Here is a 23255-nt window from a genome sequence, read left to right as displayed (position 1 = left end):
ACCTATTATTATTAATCATAAATATATAAAATAAATATTTATCAGTTGTATTTTTTTATAAAATTTTATTACATGTATTGTACAAACTAAAATATCAATAATATATATATATATATATATATATATATATATATATATATATATATATCACATTTGAATTTTATAATTTTAAAAAAAAATTATGTATTTTTTAATTTAAATATCTAAAAAAAATTATAAATTACTTTCTTTAATATATTTATAACTAGGTACTATATTTTGCGGTGATTGTTTAATAATTTAATAATTAACTTTTTTAATATATATTCATTTTAATCGTCATGTATCTAATGAACGTAATAAATATAATATTTAATATTTATGAAAAAATTACACTAATCTTCACTAAGGTCTTTTTTAAATGACAAAAAAAATTACACTAATCTTCACTAAGGTCTTTTTTAAATGACATAAACATCTTTTATGTATTTATTTAAGTGACGCATAATTTTTTTTTATATAAGATAATATCATTTTTGTACTATTAAGAGATAATAAATTATTAATATAAATGTCAACAATTAAATGAAGCTTAATCTATTCCTCAATTTTAACTCCAAATTATTTTATTTTAAATATCATAAATATTGTGATTTAAAAAATACACTAACTTTAAAAAACGGACCGAGAATTATTATTTTTAAAATTGAAGAATAATAAAAATTTTCATAAAAAAATCAAAACAATGTATGTATTTCAAAAATGAATGCTAGACATGTGTATAATTAGATGAATATAAATTGATTTTTTCCCACTTTAATTAATGATGTTATTTAAGAGAGATATATGATTTTCAAAATATAAAAGAGTATGTATTATTTAAATAGACTTTCAAGTTTCAAGTGATGAGTGAAATTTTATCTTAAAATTATTAATAGAGGCTTTTTGACCAAAGTGGGGTCCTTTTAAAACTTTATTACGTAAATGGGGCTGTTTTGTAAGTATTTACGCCTTTGGGGCTGTTTACAACGGTGTCGCTATGGGCCATAGCGACACCCGTGACACGTGGCAAATTTTTATTTTTGTCTAAGCTGGACTGGAATGAGCCACATTGGTGTCGCTATAGGCTGGGCCACCTGATAATGTTAATTTTTACTTACATTCTAGTACCAAATTTGTTAACACATTCAACTCATATCTAACTTTTGACTTATGTAATCCTCAATTTAACTTCTCTTTTGTAAGTAACGACACTTTGGTTACACATACAGGGTTATACAGATTTAATCCTCATTTTTTTTGATTTTTTGGATAGGTAATCATGTTGGAAGAAGCCATGTCAAAGAGAAGAAGTTGGATTGAACTCCAATGAAACTAGCTGGCATTTTCAGTAGACCCGCGCTGAGCCCATAGCTCAACTCGCTCAGCGCACTGGATCAGGGAGTTGATGGAGAATTGGCATTGCGCTGGGCGTGCCCAATCATGCGCCCGGTGCGCCTTCCGTCACGCGCCAAGCGCGCATATTATCGCGCTGAGCGCGTCACTTAAGGAGTTGTGTAGACTGATATAATTTCTGGCTGAGCGCAAAGGAAAGGCAGCTGGAAGCAGAACCAAATGAGGAGCAGAGCGCAGGTCTGAAGGGGAGAAGTTAGGGCTCATCTCTTCACCATTGTTTCTCATTGGTTTTCTTCCATTTTTACTCTTTTGATGTATCTTGCTAATCTTATGGACATGGATTGTTAAAACCCCTTTGTTGGGGTTAGATGTAGCCAACTTGACTCTCATGTAACTTGTTTGAATATATATATATGTGTATCTTCTTCATTCAAATGTTAGTATCATGTTCTTGTGCTTAATGCTTGTATGGAATGATTAACCATTACATGATTTGTGATTACTTTTGGTGTGGGAATATCATTGGTAATCTTGTTTGAGAATGTGGTACCTTGTAAACTTGTGTCTAGGAATGGAACATGAGTTACTTGTTGTTTGGAGCCCTTAAACTTAATGCAAGTGGATTTATTGAAATATTCAAGGGATTGATATTTGGTAATGAAACTTAGGCTCTTTTAACCAAGAAATTGGAATTTGAGAAAATTAGTGGGCTAGCATTAATGTTTGAATGAGAAAGAATGTTTTTTATGCATGAGATTAAAGTTGGTGAAGTCTAACCCTAACATTTCATTCATATAAGTCAATCTCCAAAACCGCATTCCAAGTGTTTGATGAAAGTTCAATTTAGTTCATTTGCTCTTTTTAACTTAACAATTACCATCCATCAAATATGAAATCATTCTTTAGTCTGTCTTAGCTTTAATACCATTGTATTACTCAAGTCCTTTGGGAAGAATGACTATTACTTCTACTTACTACTTTTGCGATTGGTTCGCTTGCCATATCGAAAGAAATCGTTTAACAAGTTTTTGGCGCCGTTGCCGGGGACTTGTGTCTCAATACAAGGCAATTGTGTAATTATAGTTATACTAGACTCCATTCTTTATTCTTGAATTTTCTTTCTTGTAAGCCAATACTTTATTTTACTCTTTTTTTTTTGGCTAACTTGTTGCTCTAGTATCTGGTGTGTTCTTGTGTATGCAGGGTACTATCCGAACAAGATGGGTCATTTCTTCGGAACCTTTGCTTAGTGATCCAGAGATTGAGAAAACAACCAGGAGAAACAATAGCAACACAAGAAGACAGAGGCTACTAAATCAACAAGTCACCCATCAAACTTCATCCTCTCAAACTAACACTAGTCAACATTTCGATCTAGCTACAGAAGGAGAAATGGCTGAAGAAGAGCATGATAATCCATTTAATCAACCTCCAAGGAGAACTATACCAGCCCCCGAAATTTCTCTAGCATGGTGAGGCCTACTATGAATGAGAAGATTGCTGAAATGAAGCCAGCCCTCTTGCAACTTATAAGCTCTCATCAGTTTGCCGGGTTGGATCATGAAGACCCACATACTCATTTGTACACCTTCTATGAGTTGTGTGGCTCAGTTGGAATTTCTGGAGATGACGAAGAGGCTTTGTTCATGAGGCTATTTCCATTTTCTCTCACTGGGAAGGCCAAGGCTTGGCTTCAATCACAGCCTAACCAAAGTCTAACCAGTTGGAAGGATGTGGAGACAAAATTTCTAGCTCGTTTCTTCCCACCATCCAAGAATACAGAGGCCAAGGCCGCTATTGCTACATTTGTGCAAGGAGTTGATGAACCCTTATGTGAGGCATGGGAGAGATATAAAGCTTTGCTCAGGAAGTGCCCCAATTATGGTTTTGATATAAAGATGCAAGTTCAGACTTTTTGCAATGGTTTACAACCATAAACAAAGATGATTTTGGATGCTTCTTTTGGTGGCTCTATTTTGTTCAAGACTGCCGATGAAGCTATTACAATCATTGAGTCTATGGCATCTACTGACTTGCGAAGCCAACATGGGAGGGGTCAAGCACAAAGGAGGGGAATATTAGAATTAAGCACTCAAGACGCCCTCTTAGCTCAACATAAGCTTCTTACTCAACAAATCGAAGCTCTCAATCAACAAATGGCTAAATTACCTCAACAACTCCAAGCCATGGATGCTAATCCTTGCCAAACTCAACAAGTTATGCGGTGTGATTTTTGTGGAGGTGATCATTCCAATGGCAATTGTCAAGCTCCTAGTGGCTCCCAAGGCGAAGAAGTCAATTATATGGGGAACCAAGGACGCCAAAATTTCTCTAACAATCCTTATCCTAGCTCTTACAACCAAGGGTGGAGAAACAATAATGCTCAATTTGGAGGGAAACAAGACATGGGTGCATCAAGTAGTAGACTTCACCCTCCACAACAACAACACCCACCGTTGTATGAAAGAACTACCAAGCTAGAAGATACCTTGCAGCAATTTATGCAATTATCCCTCCAAAACCAAAAGAATATAGATGCTTCAATTAAGAATTTGAAGGTGCAAGTGGGACAATTGGCCAAACAGTTAGCAGACCAGCAGAGTGGATCGTTCTCCGCTAATACACAAACAAATCCCAAGGAGCATTGTAAGGTTGTGTCTACAAGAAGTGGGAAGAAGTTTGGAGAGAATAATCAAAATGATAGACAAGAAAATGTGATGAAAGAAAATAGTGCGGTAGAAGACAATGATGAGAGTGTAGTGGAAGAGGTGGAGAATAGGAGAGTGAGTGGAGAAATAGAGAAAAAGAAAAAAAAGATTAAGAAGGAAGTTGGGAAAGCCCCACCTACAAAGAATCTTCCATACCCACATGCTCCTTCAAGAAAAGACAAAGAAAGGCAATTTGCAAGGTTTCTAGACATTTTTAAGAGGTTGCAAATTAATATTCCATGCCTTAGAGCAAATGCCAACTTATGCTAAATTTATGAAAGAGTTATTGTGAAAGAAAAGAAGATTCATTGAAGAAGAAACTATTGAGTTGGAGGCCGGTTGTAGTGCAATCATTCAGAAGTCCCTACCTCATAAATCTAAGGATCCAGGAAGTTTCACAATCCCTGTAACCATAGGTACTTTACCTATGGGTAAAGCCTTGTTGGACTTAGGGGTCAGCATTAACTTGATGCCCTTGTCTATGATGAAAAGGATAGGAGATTTGGAGGCTAGACCTACTCGGATGACATTACAGTTGGCTGATAGATCAATTAAGTATCCTCATGGAGTGGTGGAGGATGTTTTGGTCAAGGTGGACAAGTTCATGTTCCCGGTGGATTTTGTGGTAATGGACATGGAAGAGGACATAGAGGTTCCTCTAATACTTGGTAGACCTTTCATGAAAACTGCCAAGGTTATTATTGATGTGGATGATGGAAAGTTAAAAGTGAGAGTCCAAGATGAGGAAGTAAATTTTAATGTCTTTGAAGCCATGCAATACCCCAATGATAAAAATGATTGTATGAGGGTGGATATACTTGATGATGTGATCTTTGCTGCTTCAAGTCAAATACATAGTCAAAGCTCTTTGGAGAAAGCCCTCATTGAAGCCTTCGAGTTTTTGAATGATGAAGAGGAGAAAGAAATTGAGGCCTTCTTAAGGAACTTGAACTCAACCAAAGAAGTTCTTGAAAGAAATATAAAATTTGAAGAATTGCATGAGAGTTTGAGGTCTGAAGAGCAAAAGTTAGAATTGAAATTTTTGCCTTCACATCTTAAATATGTTTTTCTTGAAGAGGGTAACAACAAACCAGTCATCATCAGTAGCTCCCTTTCTGACAATGAGGAGAAGAGGTTAATTGAGGTGTTACAGCTGAACCGAGAAGCCATAGGTTGGACCCTATCTGATTTGAAAGGCATTAGTCTCTTTTATTGCATGCACAAAATTCACATGGAGCAAGACTATAGGCCTGTGGCTCAACCTCAGAGGCGTTTGAACCCAACCATGAAAGAAGTTGTAAAGAAGGAGGTTCAAAAATTGTTGGAGGCAGGGATGATCTATCCTATCTCAGACAGTGCGTGGGTCAGTCCTGTGCAAGTAGTTCCTAAGAAGGGTGGGATGACTGTAATTAATCCACAATGAAAAGAATGAATTGATCCCCACAAGGACTGTCACAGGTTGGAGGATGTGTATAGACTACAAGAAATTGAACAAGGCCACAAGAAAAGATCACTTCCCTTTGCCCTTCATGGATCAAATGTTGGAACGGTTAGCGGGGCAAGCATACTATTGTTTTCTGGACGGATATTCCGGTTATAATCAGATTGCAGTGGATCCAGAAGATCAAGAGAAAACAGCCTTCACATGCCCTTTTGGTGTTTTTGCTTACAAGAAAATGCCATTTGGATTGTGTAATGCTCCAGCTACGTTTCAATGGTGCATGCTTGCTATCTTCTCTGACTTGGTGGAAAAATGCATTGAAGTTTTCATGGATGACTTCTCAGTTTTTGGGCCTTCTTTTGATACTTGCTTGGACAATTTAGACACCGTACTGAAGCGGTGTGTGGAAACCAATTTGGTGCTCAATTGGGAGAAATGTCACTTCATGGTGACTGAAGGCATTGTGTTAGGCCACAAGATTTCTTGCAGGGGGATTGAGGTGGACAAAGCAAAAGTTGAAGTCATTGAGAAACTACCCCCACCAGTCAACATTAAAGGAATCAGAAGCTTCTTAGGACATGCTGGGTTCTACAGGAGATTCATCAAGGATTTCTCCAAGATTGCAAAGAGCAACTTGCTAAATAAGGATACCCCATTTAAATTTGATGCAAACTGTTTATCTGCTTTTGAGACCTTGAAAAACAAACTCATTTCTGCACCAGTGATCACTGCTCCTAACTGGCAATTTAGTTTTGAACTTATGTGTGATGCTAGTGATTATGCTATAGGAGCAGTGCTTGGTCAAAGAAAAGAGAAAGTTTTCCATGTGATACACTATGCAAGTAAAGTTTTAAATGACACTCAAGCTAATTATGCTACAACTAAAGAAGAACTTCTTGCCATAGTATATGCACTGAAAAAATTTAGAGCATATCTGATTGGTTCAAAAATTATTGTTTTCACTGATCATGCTGCATTTAAATATTTGTTAACTAAGTCTGACTCCAAACCTAGGCTAATAAGGTGGATACTGTTGTTGCAGGAGTTCGATCTAGAAATCAAGGACAAGAAAGGTTGTGAAAATAATGTAGCAGACCATCTCTCCCAACTAGTGAACAATGAGGTGACTACACTAGAACCAGAGCTATCAGAGGAATTCCCGGATGAAAAACTGCTGTCAATCCAAGAAAGGCCATGGTTTGCAGACATGGCTAATTTTAAAGCTGCTAGAGTCATCCCTGAGGATCTAAATTGGCACCAAAGAAAAAAAATGATTAATGATGCCAAGTTGTATGTGTGGGATGATCCTCATTTGTTTAAGATTGGAGCTAACAATTTGTTGAGACGGTGTGTTACAAAAGAGGAGGCCAAAGACATTCTATGGCATTGCCACAACTCACCATACGGAGGTCATTTTAATGGGGAAAGGACAGCAGTTAAGGTCCTCCAGTCTGGGTTCTTTTGGCCTACCTTATTCAAGGATGCCTATGAATATGTACAGAGATGTGATAGCTGTCAAAGGAGTGGAACTATCTCCAAGAGACATGAGATGCCATTGCAGAACATTCAAGAAGTGGAAGTTTTTGATTGCTGGGGGATTGACTTTATAGGCCCTTTACCAACTTCATTTTCTAATGAGTACATCCTTCTGGCAGTGGAATATGTATCTAGATGGGTAGAGGCTATCCCAACACAAAAAGCGAATGCTAAAACAGTAATTAAATTCCTTAAGAAGAATATTTTCTGCAGGTTTGGTACGCCCAGAGTTCTGATCAGTGATGGAGGATCTCATTTTTGCAATGCTCAACTCAAGAAGACCTTAGAACATTATGGGGTGAGACATAAAGTGGCAACAACTTACCATCCTCGGACCAATGGGCAAGCAGAAGTGTCTAACAGAGAAATCAAGAGAATTCTAGAAAAGACAGTTGTCACTTCTAGAAAAGATTGGGCTAGCAAACTTGACGAGGCTTTATGGGCATATAGAACAGCTTTTAAGACACCAACATCTCTATCACCATTCCAGTTGGTGTACGGTAAGGCATGTCACCTCCCGGTGGAGCTGGAACACAAAGCCTTCTGGGCATTGAAACTGCTAAATTTTGACCCGAGGTCTTGTGGAGAGAAAAGGAAGTCACAGCTTCACAAATTAGAGGAAATGAGACTCAATGCTTATCAGTCCTCAAGGTAGTACAAAGAACGGGTGAAAGCTTATCATGATAAGAAAATCTTAAAGAGGGATTTCCGACCAGGCCAATCTGTGCTTTTATTTAACTCCAGGTTGAAATTGTTCCCTGGAAAACTGATCTAAATGGTCCGGACCCTTTGTTATCAAAGAAGTTAAGCCTTATGGAGCAGTTGAAATTGAAGACCCTGCTTCCAAAAGAAGTTGGATGGTTAATGGGCAGCGATTGAAGCCTTATCTTGGTGGAGATTTTGAAAGGCTAATTGCTAAGCTTGAGCTTAGCGACTCGTAGTGCACCAAAAGAGGTCGTCAAGCTCGTGACGTTAAACAAGCGCTTTCTGGAAGGCAATCCAGATGATCTGAACTTTTATGTGTTTAAGTTTTATTTTAGTTGCATGTCTGATAGTGTGTATGTTTATGTTTTGACTGGTGTTTTGCATTGTTAGGATGGTAGGTGTTAGTTAGACCGAGAAACTAGTTATATGTAGTTTTGAGAGTAGGATTCAATTTTTCGCAAAGGGAAAGGATGAGAAACTCAGTTTTTGGGGACATAGGGAAATTGGGCTAAACTAAAATTCGCGCCCGGCGCGCAGGATATTGCGCCCGACGTGGACACCACTGGAGCTCATTGTTTTCTTCACGCCAAGCGCGTCACAAGGCGTAAAGCGCGCCACTTCCAGTGACAACAACACCAAAAATGCGCCAAGCGCGCAACTGAGCACGCTCAGCGAATAAAAGTGGGGAGCCTCTATCTCCATGGCGCCAAGCGCGCCACCTTTCTCGCCCAGCGCAATTGGTAAAGATTTTTAACAAAAGTCTCTGCCAAGAGCTCGCCAAGCGCGCCCAGCGAAATTTGTCAAAGTTTTTGGGCAAAAGTCTCTGCCAAGACCGCGCTCAGCGCGACGTATTGCTCGCCAAACGCAATTTGTCAAGTTTTTGGGCACAAGTCTCTGCCAAGACCGCGCTCAGCGCATATTCTTGCTCGCTTAGCGCGTCCTCTTGTGTTAAGAGGAATTCAAAAGTCACAACGCGCTAAGCGCGATCCCACTCGCGTCGGGCGCGTACTTTACGAATTTGAAGGGGCGCGAGAGGGAAGGGACTTCATTTGGTACCTATTCACTCTCCTCTTTCACATTCTCTCTTGCGCCAAAACCCTAACCCTCTCTACACCTGTCTACACTATTTTTTCCTTCTTCTTAGCCTACATAACGCATTCTTGCTCTCAATCCGCCCAATCAAGTAAGGTTTCTCCACTGCTTCTTGTTTATATTTGCTTTCGATGTTCGTTTTTCTGTACATTCCCTACTTTGTTGTTGTTTTTGGTTTTATTTGCATGGGGCGATTAATGTTCGTCCACTCGAGTAGTTTTTCGTTGTTTTCGTGTTGCTCTGTTTCAATTTTTTGGACTGAAAGTTAGCAGCGCGCTGAGCGGGATGAGTACGTGCTTAGCGCGTCTTCATCTTTTTGGAAGATAACTTGCAGCGCGCCTTGCGCATTCCCCCTCGCGCTCAGCGCCCTACATTTTTATGTATTTTAGTGTTTGTTTTACGCGCGCAGCGCGCTTGCTTGTGCGCGCAGCGCGCTCTTGACAGAGATGCATTATGCCTTTTGCACGAAGCGCGCTGGCTTGTGCTCCAAGCGCTTTTTAGGCAAAGACTTAATATGTCTTTTTGCGCTCAGCGCGCTTGCTTATGCGCCCAGCGCGACCATCCATTTTTCTTTTTTTTTGTATTAATTCTACACATTTTGGTGATTAACTTCTCTTATCTGTAGGATGACAACCAAGAGGCAAAGAAACCCTTCTGAAGGCCAAAGTAGCAGACCTTCAAAGAGAAAAGGGCAGGCATACTCTGATCGATTTCTCACAAAGCAACATGAAAAATAGTTCTCTTCCATGGAGCGGAGGAAATTGTTGATGGAGAGGAAGGTGTCTCTCAAGCCAGAGGAGGCTTCAGATTTTGTAGCTGAGTACACCAGGAGAAGGTGGGAAAGGCTAGGCTCTTATCCCGAACCAGCTAACATTGCCATTGTTCGGGAGTTCTATGTGAACGCAGTGACCATTGATGAGGATGCTCCAGCCACCTACACTAGCTATGTGAGGGGTCATTCAATTTCCTTTACCCCTGCCACAATCAATGAGTTTCTCCGCACAACTCTTGAGCTTGGACAGCGTTGTGAGTACTCCCAGTTCTTAACTACTCCAATGCCCTCTGATATCAAGCACGACCAGATTGAAGAGGCAGTGTGCAGGGAGGGAGGCAGATTTCACCGGAGTGTTCAGGGCCTACCCTTACACATAAAGAGGACCAACCTCCTGCCAGTGGCTAAGATTTGGATGACTCTGATTCATTCCAACTTGGCCCCAGTTGATCATGCTTCTAACATCCACCTTAACAGGTCCTATATTCTGTTCAGCATCCTCTCCGGGAAAAGGATAGATTTGGGAACCCTCATTGCGGAGGAAATCCAGAGTTGTGCTGACTCTATGGTTGGCAATGCCAAATTAGGGCACCCTTCACTGATCACTCATCTATGCAGGAGAGCAGGAGTTGACACATCTGTGGGGCCATTTGAGCGATCGCGTCAGTCTATAGATGCCAGATATGTCAGCGCTCATTGTCAGTTATCTCCTCTTGTTCATGAAGGGGAGGCCCCAGCTGCTGCACCAGAGGTCCCACCACAGGCAGAGGCCCTTGAGATACCTTTTCCTCAGCCCCAGGTTCCACAGGCCCCCGAGATACCTCCTCCTCAGCACCAGGTTCCTGAGATCCCATCACAGCAGGCAACAATGGTTAGTCCTGTTGTTTTTGATATAGCTATGCAGATGATTTTTCGGGCACAGTGGATGATTATGGATACTATTAGGGCCCATGCTGCTGTCACTGCTCCTGATTTACAATTCCCCTACTCTATGGCGGAATTTGACACTGCCACTACTTGGCCTGGGGTCCAGGCTATTTCTGAAGGGGGATGAGGAGAGCCAGCAACAGTTTTTGGAGATAGAGCTGCTGATACAGAGCCATAGGTGCAACCTGATGTAGAGGTTGAGAGAGAGGCTGCTAGACACCCTATTCCTACTAACACCGTGGATCCAGAGCTTCAGAGTTCTGAGGAAGCCATTAGAGTAGAGCCATTGAGTACATTTGATTCCTTAGGAGCATATGTTGGAGTTGATGAAGAAATGCCTACCGCTTCTGATATTGCAGCTGCTGATGCTATGATTGATGACGAGGCCGTGGAATCTTCTAAGTCGGCTTCCGTCTGATGATCGAGGCATTTGTGGAGAGGAGCAGCGACATATTTTGGGGGATGGCCTGCTCACCTTTTGTTCTTATCTATTTTTCTTACTATTTCCATCTTTATTTTTCTTTCATCGTATTTTCTACTATATCAGTTACTTTGGATACTTTGACAGTTTACTTGAGATTGGTGTTGCATTTCATGATGAATCAGTTGTGTTATTGCTGCTTCAAATCCTGACATCTTTTGAGTGAATGGCATTTTTCTGTCGATCTGATAATTGTGGTTGTGCTTATGTTTTGGATGGCATGGTTGTAAGTGCTTGTTTTACTTGTGATTAAGGACTGTGGCAAAGTAGGACAGCCTGTGAATTACATAAATTGAACCAGGTGAGATTAAGAGCTTCAGAGTTTATTCTTGTGAGAACCATTCTTTTGACATTCAATTGACTTTGCTTGAATTTCTGTGTTGAGAGCTTTGTTTGCATGTGTATAAATGATCAAAAATCATGTTCCCTTTTGTCCATAGTTTGTTAAGCCAAGAAAAAGCTAACCCTGTTGAAAATATCAACCATTGCAAACCTCCTTTGAGCTTACATAATACTGGTCTTCTTATAATCCTGAACCTTATGATGAAACCACTTTAACACCCTATGCTGAGCTTAAGAGCAAATGGTATGATCATTGGGTTGTAATTCAAGTTTGGAGGAAGTCACTTTCAGGGTAAGCTTGGAGAAAAAGGAGAAAACTCTAGTTCATTTTATGCCTTCTTGTTTATTCAAAAAAAAAAAACAAAACAAAACAAAAGAAAACAAAAGAACATCAGAGTTGTACATTGCTGGCTCGAATCATTCATTAGAAAGAAAGGGGGTGGAGTTGGAATCAATGATTATTCATTTGCTCTCCTAGCTCAATACAATTGTTTATACCTAAAGAACCTGAAATTTTCCCTTAGCCAGATCTCATGCACAACCCCGAGAGAATCCTTGTGATGTATGCATGCTAATATAGTCTCTTGAACTTGTTGAAACGAAAAACAAAGTTAAATTGGGTGGCATTAGAGTTGGTAGAGGGACAAACACATTCCCTAAACACCGATGTGCTTGAGTGAAACACTTTTCCTAGTGAGGTTGAATTTGTGGGCTGATCAATACATCTATTTGGCCATGGTGGTTAGTTTTTTGTAAAATAATTAAGTACATCCTTGTCATTCTTGCATTGTGAGCACCATAGTGAATGTTTGGCAGGGAATTTCATTTCCCTCGAGAGACTAAGTTTGAGAGGAAGCTTGCATATCTGATTTTTGAGTGAATTGCACCATATTCTCAAGTAGTCTGTCTTTGTTGATAAAGTGATTTTTTTTTGTACTAACAAGTTACCTTTTGCTTGAGGACAAGCAAAGTTCTAAGTTTGGGGGAGTTGATAATGTTAATTTTTACTTACATTCTAGTACCAAATTTGTTAACACATTCAACTCATTTCTAACTTTTGACTTATGTAATCCTCAATTTAACTTCTTTTTTGTAAGTAACGACACTTTGGTTACACATACAGGGTTATACAGATTTAATCCTTATTTTTTGTGATTTTTTGGATAGGTAATCATGTTGGAAGAAGTCATGTCAAAGAGAAGAAGCTGGATTGAACTTCAATGAAACTAGCTGGCATATTCAGTAGACTCGCACTGAGCCCATAGCTCAACTCGCTCAGCGCACTGGATCAGGGAGTTGATGGAGACTTGGCAACGCGCTGGGCGTGCCCAATCATGCACCTGGCGCGCCTTCCGTCACGCGCCAAGCGCGCATATTATCGCGCTGAGCGCGTCACTTAAGGAGTTGTGTAGACTGATATAATTTCTGGCTGAGCATGAAGGAAAGGCAGCTGGAAGCAGAACCAAACGAGGAGCAGAGCGCAGGTCTGAAGGGGAGAAGCTAGGGCTCATCTCTTCACCATTGTTTCTCATTGGTTTTCTTCCATTCTTACTCTTTTGATGTATCTTGCTAATCTCATGGACATGGATTGCTAAAACCCCTTTGTTGGGGTTAGATGTAGCCAACTTGACTCTCATGTAACTTGTTTAAATATATATATATGTCTATCTTCTTCATTCAAATGTTAGTATCATGTTCTTGTGCTTTATGCTTGTATGGAATGATTAACCATTACATTATTTGTGATTACTTTTGGTGTGGGAATATCATTGGTAATCTTGTTTGAGAATGTGGTACCTTGTAAACTTGTGTCTAGGAATGGAACATGAGTTACTTGTTGTTTGGAGCCCTTAAACTTAATGCAAGTGGATTTATTGAAATATTCAAGGGATTGATAATTGGTAATGAAACTTAGGCTCTTTTAACCAAGGAATTGGAATTTGAGAAAATTAGTGGGCTAGCATTAATGTTTGAATGAGAAAGAATGTTTTTTATGCATGAGATTAAAGTTGGTGAAGTCTAACCCTAACATTTCATTCATATAAGTCAATCTCCAAAATCGCATTCCAAGTGTTTGATGAAAGTTCAATTTAGTTCATTTGCTCTTTTTAACTTAACAATTACCATCCATCAAATATGAAATCATTCTTTAGTCTATATCGAAAGAAATCGTTTAACACCACCACAGTTGATGAACTAACAAAAATGATGTAGCCCATAGCGACACTCTATAAGAAGAAAAAAAATGAAAATAATATAAATGTAAAATAAAAATAATAAACTGAGTTATTTATTATATATTTATAAAATTAAAATTAAGTTCTGTAAAAATTTAATTTTAAATTAAATTATATTTATTTTTTAAAGTGGCGCTATGGCCTATAGCGACACTGTGTCGCTATAGGCCATAGCGCCACCAGCGTTTTTTGTTTTGTTTTTTAAAATTATTAACTTAAATTCTTTTTTACAAATTTTATTTTTTATTATTCATTTCACATAACATTATATTTATAAATGTATGTTTTCTGTAATTTTTTAATTTTATACATTTTTTATTCCTTTTTATGTATTTTTCTTATTTTTAAAAGTGACGCTATGGCCTGTAGCGACACTGTGTCGCTATGGCCCATAACGACAATATCAATATATATACCCCTTCCCAGTTACGTTTTATTCCCATTTGAAATCATAAATTTACCAGTTACGTTTTGCTCTGATTTAAATTTGTGAGCCAGTTACGTTTCTTTCTGATTGAAATTTGTGAGTATAATTTTGTTTTTGTTAAGATATAAATTGTAGCTATTTGTACTAATAAAATTTTTTTGTTGCAGATATTATGGATCAAATGATTGCTTATATTTACAATGGAAAGATGTATGAAGGTGCTGAAGGTGTAACATTTGATGGAGCAAGAAAAGAAATATATATTAAACAAGGTATCACTTTGGATATATTAAAGAGAATGATTCACAACAAATTTGGTCTTAACTCAAATCAAGTGATATTATCTGTAAGTTACAGATTTTTAGTTTCACAAGGTGATAACAACATATATTCTTCATTGGAATTGAGTGACGATGATGATGTACAATGCATGATAGAAGCATTTCAGAGCCAGAATGTGATGCCAATAATGGAATTATATGCTGAAATAGGTATGCAAGAATCTTCTACTTTTTCATTAGAAAATTTGTCAATTGAACGATCACCTTTGATCACAAGAGACAAAGATGAAGATGACGAAGCAGATGAAGACTATCATGTTTCATTATCATATGAAAGCCTTGATGAATCCAATGAAGATGAAATTGATGATTGTGAACCATCTGATAATGAGGTGGAGCCGGATGGTATTGTTAATAGTCCAATGGTTGAGCCAATTTCAATCTATCCATCTACTGAAGGTAACATCTGAAAATTAAATTTGTGAATAATTTGTTATTTGTTTAAAATAAATTGTTGAATTTGATTTTATTGAAAGTACTAAATTGATTATTATTAAAATAGGTGGAAGTCAATTTTGGGGTAATTTACCCCACTACACTAACATCAATTGGAATCATCCAGATGAAGAAGATATCCCAAGGATGGATCTGCGTAATACTTGGTCAATTGGCCAAGATTTATATGTGGGGTTGGAGTTTGAGAATAAAGATGCGGTTAAAAATGCAGTAAAGCAAAATGCAATGAGAATGCATCAAAGTTTTTATGTGGTTGAGTCGAAAAAGACCAAGTGGGTTGTTAGATGTCCAAATGCACATGATGGATGTGGATGGTACATGAGAGCCATTGAGTCAAAGAAATCTGATAAGTGGAAAGTGACTCAGTGGGGTGGACGTCATACGTGTTTGAACATGTCTTTATCCCAAGATCATGCTAAGTTAGATTCTGAGTTAATTGAATCATTTATACAAGGTAATTTCTACAAAGTTTATAGTTTATATTAATAACAATTTATCTTAGTGATTACTAATATTTAATATGTAGGAATGGTTAACCAAGATCCATCAATCAAGATTAGCCTTATCCAAAAGAGAATAACATCTCAAACTGGGTTCAAAATATCTTATAGAAAGGCTTGGATGGCGAAACAAAAAGCAATTGTTAACATTTTTGGAGATTGGGAAGAATCGTATGCTTATTTACCTCGATGGCTCCAATACATGAAAGAAATTGCTCCAGGGTCATTTTATGATCTGTGTCATGATGAGTTTTTTGTTGGTAATCGTTGTGATCGTGGTTACCGTCAATTTCACAGATTATTCTGGACATTCAAGCCGTGTTGTGATGCCTTTAATTTTTGTAAACCCTTGATACAAATTGATGGCACTCATCTATATGGCAAGTATCGAGGTATATTGCTCATTGCTACAGCACAAGATGGTAATAACAACATTCTTCCTCTTGCATTTGTTGTGGTTGAAGGAGAAACATTACTTGCGTGGTCGTGGTTCTTGTCTCATTTGCGGTTACATGTTACAAATAAAGAAGGGACATGTTTAATATCTGATCGACATCGTAGCATTAAATCGGCCATTGACAATGAGGCAATTGGTTGGAGAACGCCAAATGCATATCACAAGTACTACATTAGGCACATTGCAAGTAATTTTAATACTCGATTCAAGGATGTGAAACTTAAACAAAAGCTTGTGAAGTTAGGTACGTATTGTTATTTTAAATTTTTTAATCATTTCAAAAAAATTTATTGTGCATTATTTATAATTTGTATGCAGGGTATACACCGTGTAAGCACATTTTTTATCGCAATTTGCAAAAGTTTTGTGAATCTAGCCCTGATGTTGAAAGGTGGATAGGAGGGATATCAAAAGACAAATGGAGCATGACATATGATGCAGATGGTCGAAGATATGGTCATATGACAACAAATTATTTTCCGATTATTAATATTATAAAAGACAATTAGTATAACAAAAAAAAACTTAAAGTATAGTTATTTTAGTACCTAATTCAAATATATTAGCACTACCTCGACTTAACAGTGCTTCACCGTCAACTGGAAGACCAACAAGCATACCAACATCTTGGAGAGTAATTGTGCATTCTCCAAATGGCATGTGAAATGTGTGTGTTTCTGGTCTCCATCGTTCTACCAAAGCAGTTAACAAACCATGACTAACTTTGATATAACTCAACCGAGCAATCCATATCCAAATCCTGCCTGGTCTAATAACGGAACTATTTGATGTGGAATTCCGTCAATTTCATTGCGTGTTGGAGCAGCACGTCGTGCTATTAATCTCCTATCATCTTCTCTATTCCAAACATGTTGTGAAACATGTATATTTTGTAATGTCAATAAATCATCCTCAACGGGTCCACATGTCACACGCATAGATGTAGAAGATGATCTATAACAAAATTTAACAACACAATATTTCATACATTATATAAAATATAAATAAACTAAATTATACATAATGAAAGTCACCTAAGAACGCCAATGAAAAAATTATACATTATATAAAATATAAATAAACTAATATAAAAAATTGTAATATAACACTAACAACCTTAAAATATATATATATATATATATATATATATATATATAAAATTAAAAACATTATATAAATATAACTAAACTTTACACAATGAAAATAAATAATTAACAAATTAAAAAAATTCATATATTAAATTAATCAATTAAAATTATATACCCTATATAGCAAGTTTAGAATCATTACAGGAAAAAAATATAAATATAACTAAATAAATTACACATAATTAAATTAAATCAATTTTAAAATTTAATCAAATTCTTTTGTATATACATTTTTTAAATACAATTATTTGTTAAATTAATTTATAACAACTTAAAAATCATTACAGAAAATTAAAAACATTATATAAATATAACTAAATTATACACAATCAAATTAAAAAATAAACAATTTATATTAATTTATATATTAAATTAATAAATTAAAATGATATATCCCTATAGCAAGTTTACAATCATGGAAAAAAATATAAATATAAGTAAATAAATTACATATAATTAAATTAAATCAATTTTATATTTAAATCAAATTCTTTTTTAAATTATTTTTTTAAATACAATTATTTGATAAATTAATTTATAATGACTTTAAAATGATGACAGAAAATTAAAAACATTTATTGTTAAATAAAATACTTTTTTAAATAAATATAAATTATACAAAATTAAATTAAATCAATTTAAAATTAAAATATCTTTTAAATAAATATAAATTACAAACAATTAAAATAAATCAATTTAAAATTTAAAAAAAAAATTGTTACACAGAATCAAATTAAATCAATTTTAAATTTAAATAAATTTATTTTTAAAACAAATTTTTTAAATACAATTATTTGTTAAATTAATTTATAACCACTTTAAAATCATTACAGAAAATTAAAAACATTATATAAATATAACTAAATTATACAGAATCAATTTAAAAAATTTACAATTTAAATAAATTTATTTTTTTAAATAAATTATTATAAATGGTTTAGGCTATAGCGACTCCACAATCATTACAGAAAAAAATATACTTATACTAAATAATTACACAGAAAGAAAATATAAACTCTAAAATTTAAATAAAATTAATGTTTACATAATTTATTTAAAATGATATAGCCCATAGCGACTTTAAAATAATTACAGAAAAATAATAATTTAATTACAGAAACTACAAAATAAATATAACAAATTAAATTACAGAAACTAAAAAAATAGAAAATACCTCTCTAACAGAAAATATCTCTGCGGCTCTGCGGATATTAAATAAATACAAATAACCTGAAATAATAATTATAATATATAAAAGTTACAAAAAATATAAAAATAACTAAATAATTTAAAATTAAATTAAAAACAAAAATCAAAATGCTTACCTGATTCGGATAAGGTGAAGGAGACGAGAGTGAAATGGGACCAGCAGGTAAAAATTCTCTTATAGATGTTATTTTATTTATTTTTTACTGTTTCATGCCACGTGTCAAATTACTATTGGTTAAAATCGCGGTAATTTGACACGTGGCTACGGGGTCATAAATTTTTTCAACTGCCACCAGTGTCGCTATGGGTTATAGCGACACAGTGTCGCTATAGGTCATAGCGCCACTAATTTTTACTTTAATTTTTTTTATAATTATTAATCAAATGATTTTTTTTCCAAATTTGAATTTATTTTATGAATTTCATATAAATCTATATTTATATATTTATCTTTTCTATTTTTTCTTTATGTTATTTTTTTTTTCCTTTTATTCATTTTAAATTTTAAATTGGGTGGCGCTATGGGCTATAGCGACACAGTATCGCTATAGGCCATAGCGCCACTAATTTTTACTTTAATTTTTTTTTAATTATTAATTAAATGATTTTTTTTCCAGATTTTAATTTATTTTATGAATTTCATATAAATCTATATTTATATATTTATCTTTTCTATTTTTTCTTTATGTTATATATACCTTTTTTTTCTTTTATTCATTTTAAATTTTAAACTGGGTGGCGCTATGGCCTATAGCGACACTGTGTCGCTATAGGTCATATCGCCACTATTTTTTACGTTTTTTTTATAAAATTATTAACTTAATTAATTTTTTCCACATTTTATTTTATTTTATGACTTTCATATAAATCTATATATATTTATATTTTATATTTTTTCTTTATATGTTTTTTTTTTCTTTTTATCATTTTTAATTTTTAACTGAGTGGCGCTATGGCCTATAGCGCCACTTTTACATATTGGTTTTTTTTAATAAATTATTTACTTAATATTTAACTATTTTTTTAGATTAAAAATGTGGCGCTGTAGGCTATAGCGACTTCATTGGAGTTGTTTAGTGTCACTATAGGCCGTAGCGACTTTATTAATATGGCTTTCATGACTTTCCTGGAGTTACAAAATGACCACGTGTTATTGGTGTTGCTATAGCCTATAGCGACACCGTCGAAAACTGCCCCAAAGGTGTAATTATACTTATAAAACAGCCCTATTTTGGTAAAAAGTTTTTAAAAGTGCCGCACTATGGTCAATCACCCATTAATAGAAGATCGCGTTAATAACATTGAATATTATATTATTGTCTAAAATGATAAATAAGTATAAATTTATGCGAATTTGTCCAAATTTAATCTAATTTTGATAAGAAAATTTGCTTTTAATGAATTTTCGTGGAAAAAAAATCAACTTCTAAAATGAGTGATTTTTAATAAAAAATAAATAAATTAGTTCCCATTGTGTTTTTTTTTTTTACAATTTCTTTTGTTCCAACATATGTGTTTATTTTTTCATTGAGTTATTGTGACACCCTTACTACCCCATCACATATATAAATAAATCTTGTAAATAAACTAAAGAATAAAATATTCAACGTTGGTAAAAAGGTTCCCATAAAACCTTCGTAAATAACCAAAATAATTATTAAAAAAAATGAAATTTAGAAAGTAAAACATGAGAGTTTACAAATTGCTTCCAAAAGAGAAGGTATAACTCTAAATACATATAAAATTTATCCTAGAATTCTATGTCTCGATGTCACAATATCAGAGCACACCCACAACTCAACGATTGACATTCTAGATGTCACTCAAAGCCGGATCTTCCTCACCTAAAACATCCATAAATTGTACGGTGAGAAAAGAAAACATCTATATGAAAAGCACACAAGGAAAAACACAACATAATCTCATCATAACTCCATAACGAAATATTCACAAGCATTTATATATATCATAATTTATCAACCATTCATCATCTTCACATCTCAATCACATCAATCCATCAAAATCCACACAAATCTTACAACTAACCCTATGCCAAGGTCACACCTGTAGCCTCTCTTGCTCGAGGTCATGCCACCCCCGACATAAGCATTAATTGCCTCACACATCCCACCCTATGCCAAGGTCACACCTGTAGCATCTCTTACCCAAGGTCGTGCCACCCTCGACATAAGCATGAGAAATCACACTCTTACACTATGCCAAGGTCACGCCTGCAGCATCTCTTGCTCGAGGTCGTGCCACCCCCGACATAAGCATGAGGAATCACCCATCTCGTACTATGCCAAGGTCACGCCTGAAGCATCTCTTACCTAAGGTCATGCCACCCCTGGTCACAAGTATGAGAGACCAAAATCACATTCACATTCACATTCACATTCACATCCACATCCACATCCACATCCACATCTCAATTCCACATCCACATCCACATCTTAATTCCACAATACATACACAATCCACACAAAATAGTGGTTCACATACCACTCAAGTAATCCACCATGAATCTTCATCTAGATCATCAATTTTACCATATCATGTAATAATAATATTTATAAATTAATATAAAACTAGATTAAATCGCCAATTTAATATAATCTTAACCCAAACAATAAAACTCCCAATTTTTCCAAAACCTAACTCACAGGCACTTTTCTACGATTTCGTTCTCTCTACCAGATCATCAGTTGTACAAACTAATCATATATTCACAATCTTTAACACATACAGAATCTAAAGGGATCATCAATTTCTCAAACAGAATTAATTATAAGATTACCCATAATCCTCCTCTACCCAATTCCCTCATGTAACTTTGCATAAAAATAATCCCCTTTTCCCCTATACCTGGATAAACAGTAGTTGAAACTAAAACAGAGATCTTCTTGGTCTCCTCCTCTGAGTGCCCCTCGGTCTTTAGAGAGTGTAGAAGGAAAAGAAGAGAGCAAAGAAGAAAAGAAATTAGAAAATGAGAGGTGTGCTTTTTGGGAGTGGCAGAGAGCTCAATTTATAGGCATCAGGCTTCGCCGGAATGGCCCGTTCTGGACCCTTAAATCACGACTAAAAATCACATCCAGAACGGGCCGTTCTGGGCCGTTCTGGGGTGCATTTAATACTCACAACGGTCATATTTTGGAACGGCTTGTTCTCACCTCTGGAACGACCCGTTCTCAACTAAGAATCGTAGGCAAATTCAATGGTTTGGAACGGCCCGTTCCCGGCTACCAAAAGTAGCTCTATTTAGTAACTTGGAACGGCCCGTTCCGGGCTACTAAACCACCTTAATTGGGCTCTTGGCCCAGTGAAAATTGGGTTGTTACAGTTATTTTATGTGTTAGTGAAAATTACAGATATTGTTTTTATATTTTCAATTTTATAATTATTAAAAATAAAAAAAATTAAATTATTTAAATTATAACAATAATTAAATAAGAAGTTTTAAAAAAATTTATTTAACTATTTTTAAGCTATTTGTTATATTTTAATTGTTATATATTGTTTGGATTAAAATATAACTAATAACTTAGTATATAATTTATTTAAAAATATATATATAAAATAAATTATATAAAATATTAAGGATAAACACATATCTAAACCAATGATCCAATGAAATTGAACTACATTAAAAGAAATTTTTAAATTGATTCAAACTATTTCCTTGATTCAAATTAAAATTATAAATCAAATTAGTTTGGGTCAAGTTTTTGAGTATAAAATAAATCTATTAAATATTTAAGAGTCTTTCAATGACTTGTTTTATGGTGTTAATTTAACGGGTGTTATTTATTTCTTTATTACTTTAAATTTTGTTGAATATGACAAATTTGTAGATTTTGTTGAGTTTAAGATGTTGACACTTAATAATATTAAACAATTTATTAATTGGATGACATAACAACATGTTTTAAAAGTTGTTTAATGTAATTATAATTTTTTTCGTCTTAATAATAAGTTCAATGAAATCAAATCAAGCATGATTGGTATAGAGACTAAAAATGAAAAAAATTGAACCAATCTAAATTAATAAAGTGATTGGGTCAAATAAAATATATCTCAAATTCAATTCGTTCCAATTTACCCCTAAAAAACATGAAGAGTTTCTTTTTGATTTCCCTAAACTTGATATTATATGATTAAGATGAAAATGAGTTTTGAAATATAAATCTATCTCGTTTAAATATGGAGAGAATTAAACATGTTGTGCCTAGTTCTATAACAACTTGACAAATTACTACACATTGTATGACATAATTATAAGTCTACAACGCAATGGAATACATAAACATCTATTAGTTTGGAGTTATCATGCAAACAATACTTATATATTTATATAACAATTATATGTACAAGGTATAGAAAATATACAACATTTCATAAACTTTAAAACATAAATCCACTTATAGGGTTACAACAACCCTATACATATATATAATATACCAAATACTTAAGTACTGAAAAACATAAACTTTAGTGTCGATCAAACGTTACAACAGAAATTTAGTGTTTATGTTTGCATGAATATTCATATATTGTTTGCATGATAATCTTAAGCTAATAGATATTTATGTTTTTTTGCTTCATTGTACTATATTGTATGTTGTAAAAATAATTCGAATTATCAAATTCAAATCTTTGAGATATTATTTAAATTTTAAAAGATATTGATTTAGGACATTATTTAGAATTGGAATATATTGCATTTATTTTAGATATTTGTTTTTCCTTTAAAGATACAAGGTCAACAAATAAATAGAGACTTTTGATATGAGAATAATCACCCTAAACTGTTGAGGGGGTCATCGCTTAAAGTAAGAGGGAAGGCCATATGAAGGAGGATTTTTATGTTTCGCCAAAAAAAACTTGTGAATGAAGAATTTTTAAGTTTTGTTAGAAAAACTTGTGAAGAAAGGTTTCCAAGTTTCGTCAAAACCTAGTAAGAGGGGGTTGTTGGGATAAATTTCTTAAGCCAAATAGAAATTTCCCATTAATCAATATTAAGAACCGTTGTCTCATATTATAGAGTTAAGGTCAGTAACATATACCTGTATCCATTGACGTTGATCAAAAGTTGCAGCGGAATA

At 34.7% G+C, this 23255-nt stretch overlaps 2 protein-coding genes and 1 non-coding gene across 3 annotated transcripts; 2 read left to right on the top strand and 1 right to left on the bottom strand.

The window, feature by feature from the left end:
* Positions 1-2858: 2858 nt before the first annotated feature.
* LOC145951977 (uncharacterized) lies at positions 2859-3311 on the top strand. The gene has a single exon (XM_083064187.1). The coding sequence runs from the start codon at positions 2859-2861 to the stop codon at positions 3309-3311; it is 453 nt and encodes a 150-aa protein (XP_082920313.1).
* Positions 3157-3262, bottom strand: LOC114915883 (small nucleolar RNA R71). Its single transcript, XR_003804072.1, has one exon. It is a non-coding gene; the product is annotated as a small nucleolar RNA R71 (small nucleolar RNA).
* A 9892-nt stretch (positions 3312-13203) lies between the features above and the next one.
* LOC114915848 (uncharacterized) lies at positions 13204-16460 on the top strand. Its single transcript, XM_083064186.1, has 6 exons — positions 13204-13279; positions 14210-14782; positions 14946-15293; positions 15366-16040; positions 16115-16252; positions 16363-16460. Exons 1-6 carry the CDS (start codon positions 13204-13206, stop codon positions 16458-16460), a joined length of 1908 nt encoding a protein of 635 aa, XP_082920312.1.
* The last annotated feature ends 6795 nt before the right edge of the window (positions 16461-23255 follow it).

Source organism: Cajanus cajan, chromosome 9, assembly GCF_000230855.2.
Source record: "Cajanus cajan strain Asha chromosome 9, NIPB_CcT2T_4, whole genome shotgun sequence".
Classification (NCBI taxonomy): Eukaryota; Viridiplantae; Streptophyta; class Magnoliopsida; order Fabales; family Fabaceae; genus Cajanus; species Cajanus cajan.
The sequence above is the reverse complement of the archived record's forward strand: the minus strand, read 5'-3'. Positions and strand labels throughout refer to the sequence as shown.

Bases quoted from the DNA above. Each gene is read 5' to 3' on its own strand.
- LOC114915848 (XM_083064186.1), top strand. From the start codon at position 13,204: ATGAGTTACTTGTTGTTTGGAGCCCTTAAACTTAATGCAAGTGGATTT. The intron at 13,280-14,209 runs GTAATGAAACTT...TTTTTGTTGCAG, and splicing joins ATTCAAGGGATTGATAATTG to ATATTATGGATCAAATGATT. The intron at 14,783-14,945 runs GTAACATCTGAA...GGAATCATCCAG, and splicing joins AATCTATCCATCTACTGAAG to ATGAAGAAGATATCCCAAGG.
- LOC145951977 (XM_083064187.1), top strand. From the start codon at position 2,859: ATGAATGAGAAGATTGCTGAAATGAAGCCAGCCCTCTTGCAACTTATA.